Source organism: Diorhabda carinulata, chromosome 2, assembly GCF_026250575.1.
Source record: "Diorhabda carinulata isolate Delta chromosome 2, icDioCari1.1, whole genome shotgun sequence".
Classification (NCBI taxonomy): Eukaryota; Metazoa; Arthropoda; class Insecta; order Coleoptera; family Chrysomelidae; genus Diorhabda; species Diorhabda carinulata.
Genome location: NC_079461.1, coordinates 18,041,702 through 18,061,503, shown reverse-complemented (window position 1 = coordinate 18,061,503; position 19,802 = coordinate 18,041,702). Strand labels below are relative to the sequence as shown.

General features: G+C 32.6%; 1 protein-coding gene across 1 annotated transcript in view; it reads left to right on the top strand.

Annotated features, from left to right (window-relative positions):
- The window catches only part of LOC130903099 (synaptic vesicular amine transporter), a 163,372-nt gene that overhangs the window by 140,670 nt on the left and 2,900 nt on the right, over window positions 1-19,802 (top strand). The window contains exons 6-10 of the mRNA XM_057815361.1: window positions 1,194-1,460; window positions 1,671-1,772; window positions 3,565-3,791; window positions 4,538-4,721; window positions 11,576-11,709. Coding sequence (XP_057671344.1) covers window positions 1,194-1,460; window positions 1,671-1,772; window positions 3,565-3,791; window positions 4,538-4,721; window positions 11,576-11,709 — 914 coding nt within the window. The remainder of the gene's footprint in view (window positions 1-1,193; window positions 1,461-1,670; window positions 1,773-3,564; window positions 3,792-4,537; window positions 4,722-11,575; window positions 11,710-19,802) is intronic.

The following is a 19,802-nucleotide window of genomic DNA, read 5'->3' as shown; positions in this document are numbered from 1 at the left end:
TCGAACTCCAGTCTGACTGCGTCAGTTGAATAACTCATTTCACTACTTTGAAAAAACTAATTATTTGATAAAAAAATGAATTAAATTTGGTTTCAATAATCCGTCTAGCCTTCGCGACGAATGTCAAACTATCATATATCCGTGTACAAGCTGCCTTAAAAACTTATCGTATACAATAGCTATAAATACTAATGAAATGGATATCTCATCACATAATATCGATATAAAATGAAAGTGAGTAATTTGAGACGATTCGTAAATGGTGGTTTAAGTGTCTAATAAAATGAGGGACTCTTGGAATTACTTAACTATTAGGTTGGTTCCCATTAAGAGTGTTCAATCTACCAAAACTATAAATAATTATAAAACCATTAGATAAGGTGCATTAATGGTCGTTCAAAATCACATTAATATTAGAAAATAATTAAATAATCCGAGATCATACCTCAATGGAGTTCAAGTGCGTAGTTGTAAATAAGGAATACTTTGTCACTTAACTATATGATTAGCATATCCTAATAGTTATTTGATGATAGAATAAATTCCGAATTTATTTTTTATTTATAAAATTGAGAATTACATAAATATTTATCGATAATAGAGTAAATTTTTTTCTAAATATCAACGATACAATTAGTAGTTATGAAACACAAAACTTCAACTTATATAATTTTTTGAGGTCGAGGTAAAGGTTTGTATGAACAAAATGACCTAACCTAACCTAATCAGATAATGCTTGTAAACTGTTGGAATTTTCTATCAAAATAATGGTTCTTTCTTTTACACACTTTGGTTATTATATGGCATACATCGTTTTCAAATACGTTTATCCTTACATTTGTGCATCCCGAGAGATGTCGAACAGTTCGTACTGAAGAAGCTGTAAAGGAAAACATTGAAGAAGATCTAAATCAATTAATTTGTCGCAGTTTCCAGCAACTGGGGTTGTATCCTTCCACTTTATAGAACATTTTGCAAGTCTACTTTTGTCTGTTTTTCATACCGTATATTATCGCTTGGAGATCGGTATTAAAAAGAAAATAATGTAAATGTTAATAACGCTGTAAAAAACGAACATAATATTGGTGAAACCTCAATTTTAGAAAATTTGTGATTATCGGGTGTTATATTTACAATCCTGATATGGAAATAAACGAAATACATATATTAAATGTTGATTTTCTGTGTTACAGTATTCGCATTTGGTAGAAGCTATAGTGTCCTATTTATAGCTAGAGCTCTACAGGGTATCGGCTCTTCTTGCTCAAGCGTATCTGGTATGGGAATGTTAGCAGAGAGATATCCGGACGATAAAGAACGAGGTAATGCCATGGGCATCGCTTTGGGCGGACTTGCACTCGGAGTGTTAATTGGACCGCCCTTTGGAGGTGTCATGTATGAGTTTGTTGGAAAATCTGCTCCATTTCTCATCCTTTCAGCATTAGCATTAGGAGATGGCTGTAAGTGTGATCAATTAGAAGTTTATAGGAAGAGTAAAACTGAGTAATATGACAGCAAGATATTTACGGTTTATCATTAAAAAAAAATGAAATTTTCAGACTAATCTACCATTGTTTGTTATAATTGGAATATTTCAATGAATTCATATGGAGAAGACCTATTTTTATGATTTAATTCGATTTTGTTATTTCATGTTATTTCTTTTTCAGTACTTCAACTTTTGATGCTACAACCTTCTGTAATAAGACAAGAATCTGACCCACCATCATTGAAATCGTTAATATCGGATCCATATATCCTAATTGCTGCAGGTATATAATTGTTAATATTCTGATTATTAGTTGAGAGTTAGATTATACAATTAGTTGAAACTCTATAGACAACTTATTTATTATCCATTTTTAAAATATGTTGCGGGAAACTACTTATACGTTGATGTGAAAGAAAAAAAAACAAACAAATAAACAAGAAATTGGGAATTGGAATTAAAGAAGACATGGATCTGCTGCAATTGTCTTTCATCTTAGTACTTACAATATACCATAAGCTCCACAAAAAATAGTACCATATATCAAAAAGTATATTCTCTATTGCAAATAATATTAATCAATATACTATTTCGAATAACTTTGATTGTTTAATGACTGGAGATTGCTTAACAAGTTCATTTTTTCTTGTAATTTATTGAGAAAATGGTTATATACTCATTTCTACTTGAGTTTCATTTTTATATAGAAGAGCGAAATTTTTGCCAAACACTAATACTTTTTTTGCTTTTTTTTGTTTAAAAATTAATTCAATAAGTTTGCTGGAATGTTATTTTTCAATTTGTCTATTTCAAGACTAATCGTGTTCTCATTTTTTTTATTTGTTCTACAGGTTCAGTGATATTCAAATTTATAATTTTTAATTCAGTTGTGTTAATAATATCGTTAAATTTCTTTCCGAGGTACGTACCTGTTGCATTAATATGAATCACACTAAAATCTGAAAAACTGGGTTGAATTTTTCTTAATAAAAATATGCGGCGATTTCTTTGACTATTGAGCTTCCTTAACGAATTGTTTATATATATTGTAATAGTTTGTGATCCATCCCAACCACGGCTTAATTCACGAATGTGATTTTGATATTAAGAGATCTTTACGAAAGCGGATCATAAAGTGTATTGAAGTAAATGGTGGGCATTTTGAGCAGTTGCTTTGAAGTTTTTTATTTTTGTTTACAAAAATTGGTTATTGTTACATATTTAAGGAATAATAAAATTTTTTTATGAAAAAATTAAAATTTATTGAACTTTTTAGAAGCAAAAAACTCGATAACCGATTGCGTTACACGAATCAGTAGAAGAAGAGTAACTTTTTTTTGTAGAATTTAACACTTCTTATTATTTTTTTATTACTTCAGTTGTAAGCTTAGCCCAAATAAAAGTTTACTTTGATTTAATTAACACAAACAAGTATAACTAGCGCGCTCTATTAGCAATGTTAAATTAGAGTGCAAATTATGATTCCTCAAGCCAAAAAACATGAAATTGCCAATTTTCAGAGAGAAATTGTGAAAACATAAAAAATTATTAATATATATAATATAATAAATATAATAAATATTCAGCTACATTCATAACAACCTAGCCTACTGAAATTTAATGTTATCCATAAATTAACCAATCAATATTGAACATCATTCACTAAAACTTACCCTTATCTAGCCTCATTCATAATCTAACCAATTAAAAATTGATAAAAATTCCTATAGTAACTGGAATCAATATTTCAATTAATAATTCTATCAACGTCAATTTGAATATTTAATTTTGAGACCTAGAACCCTAGAAATTTCATTATTTTATACATATTTATTTAACTATTGTATTTGACCGTAATTTCAGCCCCAGATGATGAGTTCATAAGTACTCGAAAGCTCGGAAAATATATATGAATGTATATGAATTGTAAATAAATCTTTGCCAGCTATATTATGAGCGGTTTCTTATTAGGAACGTGGCAATCAAACACCAAAGTAGACTAACTTTAATATATTTTCCGAGCTTTCGAGTACTTATGAATAGTTAAGAGAATAACGATTAGTAATTTTTTGTAGGTGCTATAACTTTTGCTAACATGGGTATAGCAATGTTAGAACCTTCCCTACCAATATGGATGATGGACACCATGGGTGCAGGGAGATGGAAACAAGGAGTGACATTTTTACCTGCAAGTATTTCATATTTGATAGGCACAAATTTATTTGGACCGTTAGGACATAAAATGGGTAGATGGTTAGCAGCTTTATTGGGCTTAATCGTTATTGGTATATGTTTGATGTTGGTAAGTTTTATTAATAGCTCAAATATAACCAGTTATAAATAGTGAGATATATCCTAGATATATTAATATGAGACGGGTGATTGCAAAATGAGGTCAATTAATTTACCAAAGAAAAATAAAAAGTCACATCATATTAGAACAAACATTTAGCTAGGAAAGCATTTATTCCATATTAAATGCTTACTTGAGAATATTTGAGGGACGAAATAGGGCTTTTTAATGTCAGAAATAATCTCAGGAATTTTCCCTTTTAGCACATTTTTTATTTTCGGAGAGAAACATAAGTGAGATGGTGCTAATTTGAGAGTGAGGCAGATGGTGACAGACAGAAAGACCTAGTTACCAATATCTTGTCAATTGAGGTACGATAGTTTATGATGATGAAAAACAAACCTGTTGGATCTTTCTTCAGGTTGTAGCTACTGTTCACACATTTTCACTCCTATTGAGTTCGGAGAACGTCCCGACTCGTCCTAGCCATCATTCCTTTTCACTTTAGGGTAGCTCATGTTATTTGTGTAAAATCTTCAGAGTTTTAACAATTTGACTATAGACAAATGCTAACATTTTTTGAGCTTCTTTCTTCATCTCAACATGTAACAGTATGATTTAAATGATCCAGAGTAACTGCTACTGTGAACATTCTTACCATGTATTCGAAATAGCATAATCAAATGCTCAAATTTCAGGAATCCATTTTTTACATCATTAATGATTAGTGTTAATTAAGCTTTGTCCATTTTCAGATACCTTTAGCGAAAAATATCAACCATCTAATAGTCCCAAATGCTGGCCTTGGTTTCGCTATTGGCATGGTAGATAGCTCAATGATGCCAGAATTGGGGTACTTGGTAGATATCCGACATACTGCCGTTTATGGGAGTGTGTATGCTATAGGAGATGTAGCGTTTTGTTTAGGATTTGCTATTGGTGAGTGCCATTATATCCTTATGTTTCCAATTTTCCGATTCCTTCACTATTTGATATGTGTAATTTTAATTTTTACTCTGGTTCAAAATATAATTGGATTTTGCTAAGACTGGAAATCAGTACCAACATAAGATTTCGATTAAACTTATGTTGGTAGTAATGCTAGAGAAATTTGGGATTGTATAAACGCCCCCTAATGAGACAAATATGCTCTGAACTGATTTGGTAACCAGGAGAAGGGGATTCTCGTCCCTGAGCTCGAGGGTATATTTAAAAAAATACGTTTTTAAAATGAGAGTCTCAAATGAACGATAATCGCATTTACCTAACCTAACCTACTCCAGCCCTATCTACCCTAACCTACTCCAACCCTATCTACCCTAACCTTATCTAACAAAATCTAAACGAAAAAGCTCTTTCGCGTGACCATGGAGGAATATTCTGGGCAGTTTTCTGATTACCCTCGCCATCGGCGCTTATGGTATTCAACCAAATGGTCATCGAAATTTTCCTCCAAAACCTTCGTGTTTCGAAAAAATTTTAAACCACACCCAACGATTCTCATTAATTTATAACAAATCTGACACACCCACTGCTTTCATTGATTCTCATAGACTCGCAAGGAAGCTATGGGAGGTTAACAACAAAAACTCGAAAACTGCTCGCTCTTTCAAGTCCCTTCATAGATGAGGGAGCTCGGGTCAGATTCTAATGCGTGATAAGGATAAACACCAACTCAAGAATTGATTGACACAAGTTTTTGGCAACTGATATTGAAACGTACATATTTCAGTAAATCAGAGTTTCCGAAAGATTAAATGCTTTTGCTGGGTACGTACAAAGAACATCCTCAAGAGAATCGGTTGTTGGTACTAAAACAAAAATTTGATTTTTTTCATGGAAATTTTCTGACGTACAGCTCAACTTTGGCTTTCTTCAAAATATTATTTAACGAAAAAAATTTTCGATAGTATACAGAATATCTAATATCAATATGATTAGAAATGTATTAATCCCAATATAATAATATGAAAAGCTCGAAATATTATTCATATTAGCTTATTATCTAGATTTTAAATAGTTTTATGATTCCTAAAAAGTAAATTATTATTATTTCGTCTTTAAAATAATCATAAAATGATATGAAACAGATGATAAATTCTATTGAAATTACCCGATATTAACTCATGTGTTACTACCTATCACATCATTCTTCTTCACACTAAATTGTTCTCTTTTAAATCTAATCCATTCTGATCTAGAATGTTTTTTTTTCAAAACAATCTTCTTTTTTTAGATCTCTGTATCTGAATATTTTGCCTCTCGATTCCTTTGAATTAAATGACGTATAGTAGTCTATTAATTTCCAGTCTTCATATCTGATTTACCAAGTGGAGCTGGAGCGTGACAAATATAAACTCATACAAAAAAAAACACATTATTCACTATGTAGAGAATAAGTAATGGTAATTTCATACTTTCGCGGTCCCTTCGTTTTTTGGCTCTAGAAAATCAAAAAATTTTCAAAATCTTCGTTTTTACGGCGGATTTATAAAAAAAATATGGGAATAAAAAAAATGAGAATTTATATTGGTTTCGGGGCTTTAAATGGTCATAAAAATGTATTCATTCACGTATAATTGTTGATAACTTTTTTCCAAATAATCAAGTGAAGTTGTCATATTCTTTTTCATAATCTACACAAAAAAGAAACAAATTGAAAAAAAATGTATACAAAAAGGTTGATTTATCATGTTTTTACTATTAAAAATAATAAAAATTTCTCTTGAAATTGATCTTTTTTCACATATAATTGTTTTTATCAAGTAATCATTAGAGTTATACGAACAAAAACATTCTTAAAATCACTTATTGTAATCAAGTTTACAATATAAAAAGTTAACTTTGAAAAGCAGACCACATGTGAACATTTGCTCTTAATTCTTAGCACACCCCCCCTAACTTAACCTAGCCTAACCAACATAAAATTCCTTTTTTCTATTCCCATATTTTTTTCATAAGTCCACCGTGAAATTGAAGATTTAAAAAAAAAATTCATCGAAATCGGATAATATTTCGATTTTCTAGAGCTAAAAAATGAACTTTAAGCATAACTTTCTGAAAAATGACGATAAAAGTTTAATTTCAGTGTTTGAGACAGCATAGTTTTTTCAGAATTTCAAATTTATATTTCACGCATAAAAAATTATTTATTGCGGTGTACTGTCTTCAGCGGCGATGCGCTCATGCCGTAATAATAGAGATAGAGTTTCGGAAGCTGAAACTTTTTATTGGAAATTTCCTCCTCATTACGATTTTTTTTTAAATTTCTCAATTCTTAATATTTCTCGAGTTGTAAACAGAAAACAAAATGCCTTTTTGTTAATAACAACTGGAATTTTTTGCGTGCTGTAAAATTAAAATTAGCTATCGCTCATATTTTTAGGAGCTTTATCACTATTTTTCACGTTTCTGAAAATGTTGACTGGACTATAAGCTCTAAGTTCATTACTCTTAGCTAGTAAAATCATTTGCCAGTTGATACTTTTTGTATTTTCAATTTCTAGTGTGGTATTCAAACTATTAATTTCATTTTATAAGTTATGTTAAGCTGATTTTCATATAAAATCAAGACAAATTATCACGAATTACTATAAATTTTCAAATATATTCCAGTTTGAAGCTCTTATACTTCTAGGAAATAAAAAATCTCTAGATGATTACAATAAAAATAATACCATTAAAATTACCTTGGAAGGATTCGTATGCATATGTGATTTTATTCAGTTCTGCTCAGATGACTGGAGGAAATAATGAAACTTTTGCAACATAGTCAAAAAACTTCATAAATATATCATTATTCAACAGAAAATTCAATAAATTAAATACAAAAAGTCGCTAATTTGTTTTCTTTCTAAAAACATCAGGCCAAAATAATAATGAAACCGCATACTGATTTAGGAATTTTTGTCTTTATAACACTGGTTGCAAAAAAAATCAAGCTCCAGCACTTAGTGATTTGTATGTAAAATGATGTCCTTGATCCAAATATAACTGCCGTTTTCTTCTTTGACCCACCATTTTCGGGGAGCACTGCACTTCTATTTTTACCACTTTCGAAAATACTCGTAATTATTTATTATAGACATTTATTCAATTTAGAAGTGTGAAAAAGAAATTTCAGCTGGAAAAAATTATAAATGATAAAGATATGTAACATTATTTTGTGCTTGCTTTCCTTTTATACCCTAAGGTACATCCGTCTCGTCTCAAAAACCAGCAGTACTTCGCCAACATGTTTCCACTCCCTGAAAATCTCTTTTCTATTTTAGCAATGTCTTGATGGAACCATTCCCCGTGTTCATCGGAGACTGCTTCTAAATTTTTAAGGAAAAAGTCCAAGTGCAAGTGTTTTTTTTTTAGTTTAGGTGTTCAGAAATTGTCAAATATTTGAATAGTTGTCTAATTTGAGGAAATTTCTTCCTTAATTTTAGCCTCGATAAGACGAGGAAATTTAGGTTTCTAAAATTAAGATGCGTTACAAAATGCTTGCTCAATGCAAATTTGATGTACAAAAGTGGCAAGTAAATATTGTCATCGGAACCAAAGGATCTTGAGTGACATCTTTCTGACCAGGGGCAAAATTTTCTCGTAGAGGCCAGTTCCGTTCGGTGTGATGTTTGTCTAGGTCTCAGCTGTCACATTCACAAAGGAAGAAGAAATATTTTGTGAATCCTGATTGCAGGATCGTGACTAGAGCAGCAACTTTTATGTTCGATTGTCTGGTCCCGAAAGAAGATATTTTGAAGCCCTTTTCTAAGAGATTCCAATGCTGAAGTGGTGATAATAGAAGTTGAGATTTAGTATTAGATAACTTCAAATCCCTGACGAGATCATCTAATTACAACTGAGGAATGTTACCTGCTTTCGTATGGTTGAGGGCTAGAAGTTGAAATATGTAACAAATATGTGAAAAATAAGTAGATGATGTCTCCCACAAACAGATGGCGATGAAAGAAAACTAAGATAATATTTGGATTCAGTAGGAATCGTCAAGAATAACAAGAATAATGCTAGGGCCGATTTTCATGCAGACCATTATATCATTGTATTAGAATGTAAATTAGAGTGTACCGGTTTAGTAAACACTATTTTTTCTTTAATGTTTACGAATACTTACCTGGTTCATGTACTCAGTTACTTGTGACACTTTTTAGACCGATGAAACCATATTTGCCTTTCTCGTTTCAAGACTATAATGGTGGATCGAGGTTCCATCTAGAGTTATGAATCTACGAAGAAAATCCAACTCATTTTCTTCAAACCGTGTAAGGGAAATTTTCATTCGGACTCTTTTCTGTCGTCTGTTGTCGTACCATGATTAAATTATCCACCATTTCTTTGCGCCAATCCATACGAGCGTTTGTCAAATTATATGGTATATAACAAATCTTTTTGACAGCCAAATATTTATTTTATATTGAATGTATGCGAATAGAACTAATGCCCAAGTATGCCTCAATGTCTTGGTACGTCACATAAAGATCTTGCAATATCAATTTACGAACAGCTTCGATGTTTTTACACCGATCTTGGACGAAATTCATCTTGTAGCGAAGTGCGACTACTATTGAATTCAGAAAACCAGCGAAACAGAAACCCTCTTATGACCCGATAACATGGAATATTTCTGAATTTCAAAATATATTCAATATTCAATTCATCGCAACAGTTTTAAATTAATATTAACTAGTTAACTAAATTTCTAATATGATTGGAAACTCACCCAGCTCTCAATTTTAATGTTCAGTTTAGTATTTAGCAAAAATATATAAACTAAGAAATAAAATACGAAATCTGAAACACTGTACTCGTACTCTGAATCAATATCAACTTTTTAGCATTTCAAATTAAAATAACGATGACTTTATAATGGTCAATAGTACTACAAACATAGGATCGTCACCAGTATGGCTATAGCACATCATACATCCACTAATTCTTACCATTTTCGCCACTAGTAATTTATAATAATTTATAGTTTGTGGGTCGTATTTCCAGCATCATGTATTCTAAGAATAAAATAATTTTCATGTCTGTATGCTGAAGGGTGTTTTTTAGACAAAAAATAGGTGTGCCGAAAGGTTTATGAAGATTTAAGATAGTTCACTTGTATTTTACATGTGCGATTCTCACAGAGAGATCTCAATGAATGATTTATTTTGATATAGACCTAGTTACTCGGATATAGGGTGTTCAAAATTTTAAGTCAAAATTTCCCCATAAATCAAGAACAGTATAAGTAATATTTTGACATGAACACACTAGCTAAGCTAACATGAACGGTGAAATTTGCCTCTAAACAAAAGTCTGCAAACACGTAAGTAGTTTTAAATTAAATTAATTATTCATTCAATTTCGAACAATAATTAAGCATGAGTAGTTTGAAACAAATAAAATTTATTCATAATCTCAATTTGAAACAAAAATATATTACAATAATAACAAAATCGACAATGAAAATAAAAACATTAATAGCACAAATTGAATTTGAACAACACTGTATTTCAACAATAACAAAATTGACGAAGTTATAGTAGTTGTTCAAACTCTTGGCCACTTACTTCAATATATTCATTACACCGTTTAGTCATTGAAAAACGTGTCTTTGAGACTAAACCTGGATTGTATTGAATGATTCCTGCCGCAGCTTGAATTCTCGCTATTAGATCTTGTTCAAATTCGATGATTGTTTCGTACACTTAGGAGTTCATATAGCTCCATATGAAAAAATCGATAGGATTTGAGTCAGGTGATCTTGGAGGCCAACAATTGGGTCCACTCCGACCAATCCATTTTTCTCTGAAACAATTCATCCAACGTTTCTTATAGAAAGTGCGTATAAATTGCTCCATTTAATTTATTTGGTATAATTTAAGGCCTTATTGAACAATCTCCAACCATACCCACCTACACATTAACCGAATATTTATACTGAAATCTCCTTTCACGAACAAAGTGCGGATTTTCATCATCTTTCGATTTTCACAATTTTGTAAATACCAGTTTGAGAATTCCAACGCACCTGAAAATCTATAGGTTCTAATGTTTGAACACTGGTCATTTTGTATGGATGTAACACTTGGTCTTTTACAACTTTCCATACAATAGAATGATCCAATCTTAGAGCGTGACCTACAGTTCGATGACCTTGCAAAATATCATTTAACATTTCTTTTAATTAACAAGTTTCCGGTTTCTCTCAGTCTTGTAAATGTAGAATGATGTGGAATTCGTCGATTATGAAATCTTTGTTGGAATAAACGAGCTGCCTTTCTACCATTTTGTTCGAGCTTCCTTATAAATCATTAACTAATCGATCAATTCTTCAAATGAAAAATTCATTTTATAACAGCAAAATTATTGTAAAAACTAATTTAGAATTCTTTAGAATTCTATGATTTAATCTACGTGTCAAATACACAAGGTGTCACTAACTATGAATCAAGTAATTTAAAACAAAATTTAAAAAAAAATTGCTCCAGTGACGTGAAAAATAAAAGTGCAAGTAACCCTGACAGCGGGCCACTGGTCAAATTTTTCCAAGTTTGTTTATGTCAAAATATTACTTTATTAAGGAGCATATTGGTTACCAAATTTGAAAAAAAAATTCAAAGGCGTTCTTGATTTATCGCAAATTTTTGATTTTGATTTAAAATTTTGAACACTATACCTCAACAACTAGGCCTCCTGTATCAAAATAAATCATTTCTGAGATCTGTCTGTGGAACAGCGTTGTCAGTCGAATGTAGAAACACCCTATATGTATATTTATACAAAAATCTTAATTCAAGGACCTGCAATGAGTGGTACATTAGTCAAGAACATAGGATTTGAGTGGATGTTATTTGGAATAGCTATTCTGAATTTCTTGTATGCTCCTTTACTTTATTGTCTGAAGAGTCCTCCTACAAAGGAAGAGAAACGGGTAAGTCTGTAAATATTACATAAAATCGCTTTATGAGACTTCAACTATGACATCAAACAATTAATTTATTCCATTGCTTACATAGATCAAATTAAATAAAATTACAAACATAGTCACAGCCATCTCTTGTCAGACACCAAAGAACCTCAATAAATTGTAATCATACCTACATCAGCGTGAAAAGTTGAATTTTCACACATTGGGTAGCTATTAGATGTTTTCTCAGTAACCAGACATTTTTTTTAATTCTAGCCCCAGGTCAGCGAGATATAGAATGACCTGGCACATATCAAGCTGACAAAAATTATAATATAATAAATTGTTCAATGTATTAGAACATTTTCTCAGTCCAAAAATGTAATTCCATACTATGAGTGGAATTTTCAAGAATTTCAGGTATAAAATATAATCTAAGACGAAAATTTCGGTTAATAGTAATTGGGGATCAATGATGAAATCATTTTCAAAAATTCATATCATGGTTAAGATAGTGAGGCTTTTCGGTACCTTCCAAACAAACCGCAGATTGCTCTTCATTCGTTCCGATAGATAGATAGTAAACAAGGTTATCTTGCACTGAAATCTTGAGGTACATTATACCCTCCACCAGAGCTGCTTTTTCTAAGATTGTGTCCGAGGGTTAGATCCGTGTCTAATTCATGTCATGGTTAAGATAGTGAGGGTTTCTAGTACCTTCTAAATAAACCGCAGTATCTTCCTCAACTCCACGGAAGTTTCTTTTCTACCCATTCTCATCGGACTTTCTGAGGAGTCAGTCCCTTGCTAAGTGAGTGAGCTAATTTGGAGTTTGTCTTTGTTGAAACTCGTAAACCAGTTCGAAGAGACAGATTTCTCTTCATTCGTTTAGATAGATAGATAGTAAACAAGGTTACCTTGCACTGAAATCTTTAGGTACTTTAAACCCTCTACCAGAGCTGCTCTCTCTAAGATTGTTTCAGGGGGTTTTCAGGGGGTTAGACCCGTGTCTAATTCATGTCATGGTTAAGATAGTGAGGGTTTCTAGTAACTTCTAAACAAACCGCAGTGTCTTCCTCAACTCCACGGAAGTTTCTTTTCTACCCATTCTCATCGGAATTTCTGAGGAGTCAGTCCCTTGCTAAGTGAGTGAGCTAATTTGGAGTTTGTCTTTGTTGAGACTCGTATACCAGTTCGGAGAGACAGATTTCTCTTCATTCGTTTAGATAGATAAATAGTAAACAAGGTTACCTTGCACTGAAATCTTTAGGTACTTTAAACCCTCTACCAGAGCTGCTATCTCTAAGATTCTTTCATAAGGTTAGATCCGTGTCTGATTTATGTCATGGTTAAGAGAGTGAGGCTTTCTAGTACCTTTCAAACAAACCGCAGCTTCTTCCCCAACTCCACGGAAGTTTCTTTTGCCCCCATTCTCATCAGACTTTCTGAGGAGTTAGTCCCTTCTAATGTAAGTAAGCTCATATAGAGTTTGTCTTTGTTGATAGTCAAATACCAGTTCGGAAACACAGATTTCTCCTTATTCTGTGAATTTGTTCCTAAAGAAGCATTTTCCTATATCCCATCGTTGTGGGTGCAAAATTTCAGTTGATCTACATGAATCACATGTGATAGACCCGAGTTATTTGAGTATACTTTTAAGACAAAACGGCAAAACGACGAGTGACATCCTAAGTTCTTTACATTGAGGTTATCGCTTAAAATTTTTTTTTTTATAAATTTATTGTCGCATCAACTACAAAGGTTATTAGCGACATGTCAATTATAGTTTGTGATATAATTTGGTGTCTTTCAAATACTTAATTATGTTTGCGTTATTACAATTTTCATTGAGTAAGGTGGTTATATTGTCTGGAAAATTGTTAAGTATTCTTTCATTTCTGTACTTTCGACAGTTTAACAATAAATGTTCAACATTAAGGTTCTCGTTACAAATTTCACATATCGGTGGGTTTTCTCTATTAAATAGATGGGAGTGTGTTGCTTTAGTGTGATCCAGCCTTAAGCGATCGATTTTTATTTTTGGGCTACCTTTCCATGGTTTAACGTATGGTTTGATAGTTTTCAATATTGACTGCGATCTGTTCCACTCACTTTGCCACTTACACTGAGCTTTCGCTTTTATTACCGCTTTGAAATCACTGACCATCACTTCGCGCACAATTGTTGCTTTGTTGTTTTCTGCTGCTTCTCTGGCGTATTGATCCGCTTTTTCATTTCCTGGGATATTGGTGTGCGATGGGACCCAGATAATTGGACGCACGCTTTGGATTGGTAGAGGAGTTATAGTTCGGTTTTAATGAGGGAACCTAGTGGGTGTTTGGGAAAGAGTTGTTTAATGGTGTTGATGGAGCTCATAGAATCAGTAATTACTGCAATTTTTTTATATTCATATCTACTGGCGATTGTTAATGCCTGAAATATGGCATAAAGTTCGCCAGTGTGGACGCTATTGTGAGGAGATAGCTTAAATGTAAAATTTTCGTTTGCTAGTATAACTGCTGCTCCTATGCCAATAGGTGTTTTGGATGCGTCAGTGTACATAAGATGGTATTCTTTGAGGTTTTCTTCAACGAGGGTGTGAAATGATTGAACTATCAGGGGGTGGTTTGTTTCCTCTTTTTTGTAGTAACTCAAATTAACGTTGATGGTAGGAATAGGGATTATCCAAGGGGGAGGAGTTTTTATATTGATTGGAAAGAAAACTGGTAGTTCAATTGTCAAGATGTTTGTGTATTGGCGAATTCTTTCGTAGAAGGGAATCGTTGTTTGTTTGTTTCCGAATAAATTTTTAAAGCGGTCTGTTTTGATGTTGTAATTAACTGGGTTATTTCTATTTGATAATACTGATGTTGCGTAGGTTATGCTAAGTTGAATTCTTCGCAGTCGAAGGGGTGGTTCTCCAGTTAGACAGTGGAGACTCTCTATCTGTGTTGTTCGAAATGCGCCGGTGGCGATTCTTAGTGCAGTGTTTTCTAATACGTCAAGTTGCTTGAGGTGTGTTTTCTCGCATGATGCATAAACTATGGAGCCATAGTCGATCCTTGATCTTATAAGAGCCTTATATAGATTTATCAGACAGGTGGAATTCGCGCCCCATTTATGGCTGGCAATTGTTTTCAATAGATTCAGACCATTTTGACAGACTTTCTTAAGGTAGTCAATATGTTGTTTCCAGGTGAGTTTTTTATCAAAAGTTATGCCCAAAAATGTTATATATTCTATGAACTCTAAATTTTGACCATTCAAGATTAATATAGGTTTTTCTTGTTTGTACTTTCTGGAGAAGAGAATACATTTTGTTTTAGTTTCCGAGAATTTCAATCCGTTGGTGTTAGACCAGTTGCTTAGGTTATCGAGTACGGTTTGTAAATGCATTTGGATAGTGGTTATATTTTTCCCTTTTGCAAATAGTACTAGATCATCGGCGTATAATCTTCCTTTGACTAGCGGAGAGCATTTGTCAAGAATATCGGTGATAGCAATCAGGAATAGAGTGGTACTTATCGTAGACCCTTGTGGGATCCCATTCTTCTGTAGTTTTTTAGCTGATAGGCTTCTGTCTACTCTCACTTGGAAGTATCTGTCTGTCAGGAAATTTTTTATGAAGTGTAGAATGTTCCCTCCTAGACCCCACTTTTGTAGTTTTGAGGTTATATTGTGTTTCCAAACCATGTCATATGCCTTGGTGATATCCATAAATACGGCTATACATTCTTGTTTATTGGCAAAACCTTCACTTATTTCGGATTCTAGGTCTATTAGGTTATCAGCTGTGCACCTATTTTGGCGAAATCCGCTTTGTTCTGGTGCCAACAAATTATTTTGTTCTAGTACCCAGAGTAGTCTAAGATTAACCATTTTCACCATAATCTTGCATAGGACGTTCGTTAAGGATATTGGCCGGTAAGACTCTGGTTTTGTTCTTATTTTGTCAGGTTTCAAAAGTGGGATTATCACAGCTTCGCGCCAGCTTGAAGGGAAGACTTTATTAGTCCAAATGTAGTTATACAGTTTTAATAGGTAGTTTTTGGTGCTATCTGAAAGTTTTTGTAGGAATACTACTGGTATTTGATCTGGACCAGGGGCAGTATGTTTTTGTGATTTCAAAGCTTCATAAAGTTCTATTTGGCTGAACGCGCAGTTAATAGGATTTGATTGTTCTTCACTAAAATCTTCCAAAATTTCTTCTTCGATATTTTTTATATTCTTTATGAACTTTGCATCATAGTTTGAATCATTAGAGTTATATTCGTATTGTGAAGCTAATGCTTCCGCTATTTCACTTGAATTTGTGATCAGGGTGTTATTTTTAACTAAAAATGGAATTCTTGGGGATTGTTTTATTCCAGACATCTTCCGAATATTTTGCCAAACTAAGGATGGTGGAGTTGAGGATGTTATTGTAGATACGAATTTAATCCATGACTCCTGTCTACTCTTCTTCATAATATATCTCGCTCGGGCTCTTTGTTTTTTATATTCAACTAAATTTTCTACAGTATTCTTCCGTTTAAACTTGTTAAAAGAGGACTTATAAATTCTGATTGCGTTTTGACAGTCTTTGTTCCACCAAGGTAGTGGTTTATGGTTTAATAATATTTTAGTATATCCTATGTGTGTTTTGGCAGCATCTACGATTATAGATGTGAAGGTTTCTACGAGATTTTCTACATTTAAAATTGGCTGGTCTTTTGTAATGTTAATCTTCGTTTCAACTGTTTCGCTAAATTTTTCCCAATTAGCATTTTTTAGATTCCATTTTGGGTTTGGTAAGCTATTATTCTCAGAGAGTTTTGATGTATATGAAATCCTTATAGGATAATGGTCGCTTCCAAATAAATATGGTATTACATCCCAAGTTAATGTGGGAGTCAGGACTGGTTCACACAGGGTAATATCAATGGCTGAGCATGTTCCTGTGTGTATGTCAACTCTTGTTGGTCTTCCGTCATTTAAGATGTTAAGATTTAGGGAATTTATCATGTTGTCAATTGTTTTGCCTCGGGCTGTGATATAGTTTGATCCCCATAGTGTATTGTGAGCGTTAAAATCACCTAAAATCAATAGAGGACTTGGAATAGTTTTTAGAACTTGTTCAAGTTCTGATGTATCGATATTTTGGTCTGGGGGTATGTATAGAGAGGATATATATATATATATATATATATATATATATATATATATATATATATATATATATTCTTTGTGGTATATCAACTGCTACAGTTATTAATTCAATATTGTTTGCTACGGAAATGATTTGTTGTGTGTTATATTTATTGTGGACGTATATTGCTACACCTCCAGATGCTTTTCCATTGTACGTTCTATTTTTGTAGAAGCAGGTGTAGTTTTTCAAGTTGTAATAATCTTGATTTTTAAAATTGGTTTCTTGTAAGCATATTATGTTTGGTGATAGTTCGGAGAGTAGGTTTTTAAGCATTTCGAATCTTCTGTAGAATCCTCTTAGATTCCACTGTAAAATTGAGTTATTATTAGTCATTATTCCTGCGATGATTCAATTGATGATTCAGAGTAGTCTTCTATTTCTTGTGCGATAGTTGACGGCTGTAAATTTAGTTGTCCCATGATTTTTTTCCTGATTCTTGTACTGATGCTTTTCATTTTTTTGATTGTAAAATGTGGATGCATGTGTGCGAGTAGTTTTAAGAAGCTTTTTATATCTTCTGTATATATTTTTGATATACTCAATGGATCTTTTGTTCCTATTGCATTTTCGAAGAAATCAACGGCTTCCGCGAAAGTTAAAATTTGGCTTTCGTCTTCAAATATTTGTTGTGCTGACTCCATTAATTTGTAGAAAGTACTTGTTTGTGTATTTGATTTGTTGTTTGCTATCTTTTTCGCTTTCTTAATTGTTTGTTCGTTTGGTTTATTAAATGTATCCTTTGTTTGTGGTGTAGGTGAAGGTGGAGTTGTGATCTCAGATAAGGTGCGTTTTGTATTCGTTGTATCTGTATCCATGTGTATTTCTGCTGATATGGTTAGTTTTTTAGAATTTCTGCTATCGCTTGTGGATTGAGTGGTATGTTTGAGGTTGGTAGGAGCTATATGTGATGGTATGTCTTCTGTTTGATTATTCACATTTGTTAGGTTTGTTGTGGTCGAGTTCGAAACTGAAGGTTTGTTGTAGATTTGATTGACAATGTTTGTTGATCTTGTTGTATTAGTGTCCATTGGTAATGATGTATTGTCGGATGTAGTGCTTATTGATGTGTTCTGACAATTATTAGAGTTATGTCCTGATCCGTTGCATAAAGAACACAAATGGCTATCATGCGTTAAGAAGATTCGGTATGTAGTATCTTCAAAATTAATAAGCATCGAGGTAGGTATTGTAATTTGTGTGGGAGATATGTAAACAATACGGCGAAAGCTTAGAATGTGTTTAAAGTTTGGGTTAGAAGTACCGATTTTGAGGAATGTTATGGAAGACGACAGATGGAGGCCCAATTGTCTGAGTTCCTTTTCGATAATTTGATGAGGTATAGTTGGACAGACGTTCGATAGTAGTAATCTTTCACTAGGTGTTATAAGTCGACTTACAGAAAGAATTTCGTTATTCACTTGATTTTTCCATTGCATTTTGTTAAAAATTCGTCCACGTCTTCTTTTTTAGATAGATATATGCATATTCTATTATTGGTTATTCTTGATGAAAATGTAATTTTGCTGGGATTGATAATAGTGCCTACGGCTATCAGGTATTCTTCTAATTTTACTCCATTTAGTGAGCTAATTACTATTGCTTGTTGTTTCGTTGGAAAAATTGTTTTTTGTTGGCTTGTAATGGATGAATAAGATTGTGGAGGGTTATTAGGTAGGGCAAAAGTAAAATTGTTTGTGCTGTTTTCATCCATCTTCTTTGAATCTAATTAACATATTAGTACTTAAACCGGTACTGGTTTCTAAATGTTGTTTTGCTGATAAGCGGCAACAGGTTTTGTACCTTGACTAACAACAATCGTGTTTGATTGTTAGCATTCAAATGTTAAATTCGTTATGAAGATTTTAAATTTGCTTACTTTGAGATGATATATATGGGGGTGATGATTGCGATAATGGTTGTAGTTTTTCACTAAATAACTATATTTACACTTGTAAAATGATTAATCGACGAGAGCTGATTTTTACACGACTTTTCGATCCGCATAAAATTTGTTTTGAACAAACTATCACTTAAGCGTTTTATAAAAATGTCTCTGAAAAGTTCAAGAAAAGAGTGGTAATGGTAATGAATCACACGTGCATTTTCATCAGTGAATCTTAGATCTCACAACGCATTTCTGTTGTTTCCCAACTCTTTTTTCTAGTCACCTGATTTTTGATTATTTTAGAATTGAAACATGTCTTGAAGAGTGTCTGGCAACGGATGGCGTATTGTTACTAGTATACCCAAACCTACAATTAAACTATCTGAAGGTCGTTTCAATAATCAAGTTATCATCTACAGACTGAAGGTGAACCTTCAACCAGACAATGTAATTGTGAGGGTTGGTGTATTCTAACCAAGGCAATTTGTGCACAATGAATTTCACCAATAGTTTCAGTAATTTCAACTTAAATGGATAACGTGGTTTCTAATGATCAGTGAGAATTCAATTGTTTGAAAAGAAAGGGGTGATATTTTTAACATATTTGCTACCTGTTAAGTTCAAACATTTCTACACGTACGCATTAGAAACATTGAGGGACTTTTAACTTTAAAAAAATGTCTAAAAACCGATATGAGTAGGCAATACTGTCCTCGAGTGCTTGGTTAAATATCCTACTGTAGTAATTTATACAAATAATTTGAGCTAACTTCTAGTATACATTATTTAATAAAGACACTTTCTATTTTGCAAGAATAATTTCACTTGTGACCCAACGATTATTTTGAGCAAAATTATTCAAGCCATTCAGATTACGTAGTGCGGTCCAGGGCTCTCAGCCTAACATAAAAAAAGGTCATAAATTGAAAAAAAACTGTGATTATTTTATTTGAACAGCACCCATGACATTGTTTATTTCGTTAAGATTGATTGTATCTAAATGCACACGTTCAATACTATGTAAGGTAAAATTTCTTGTAG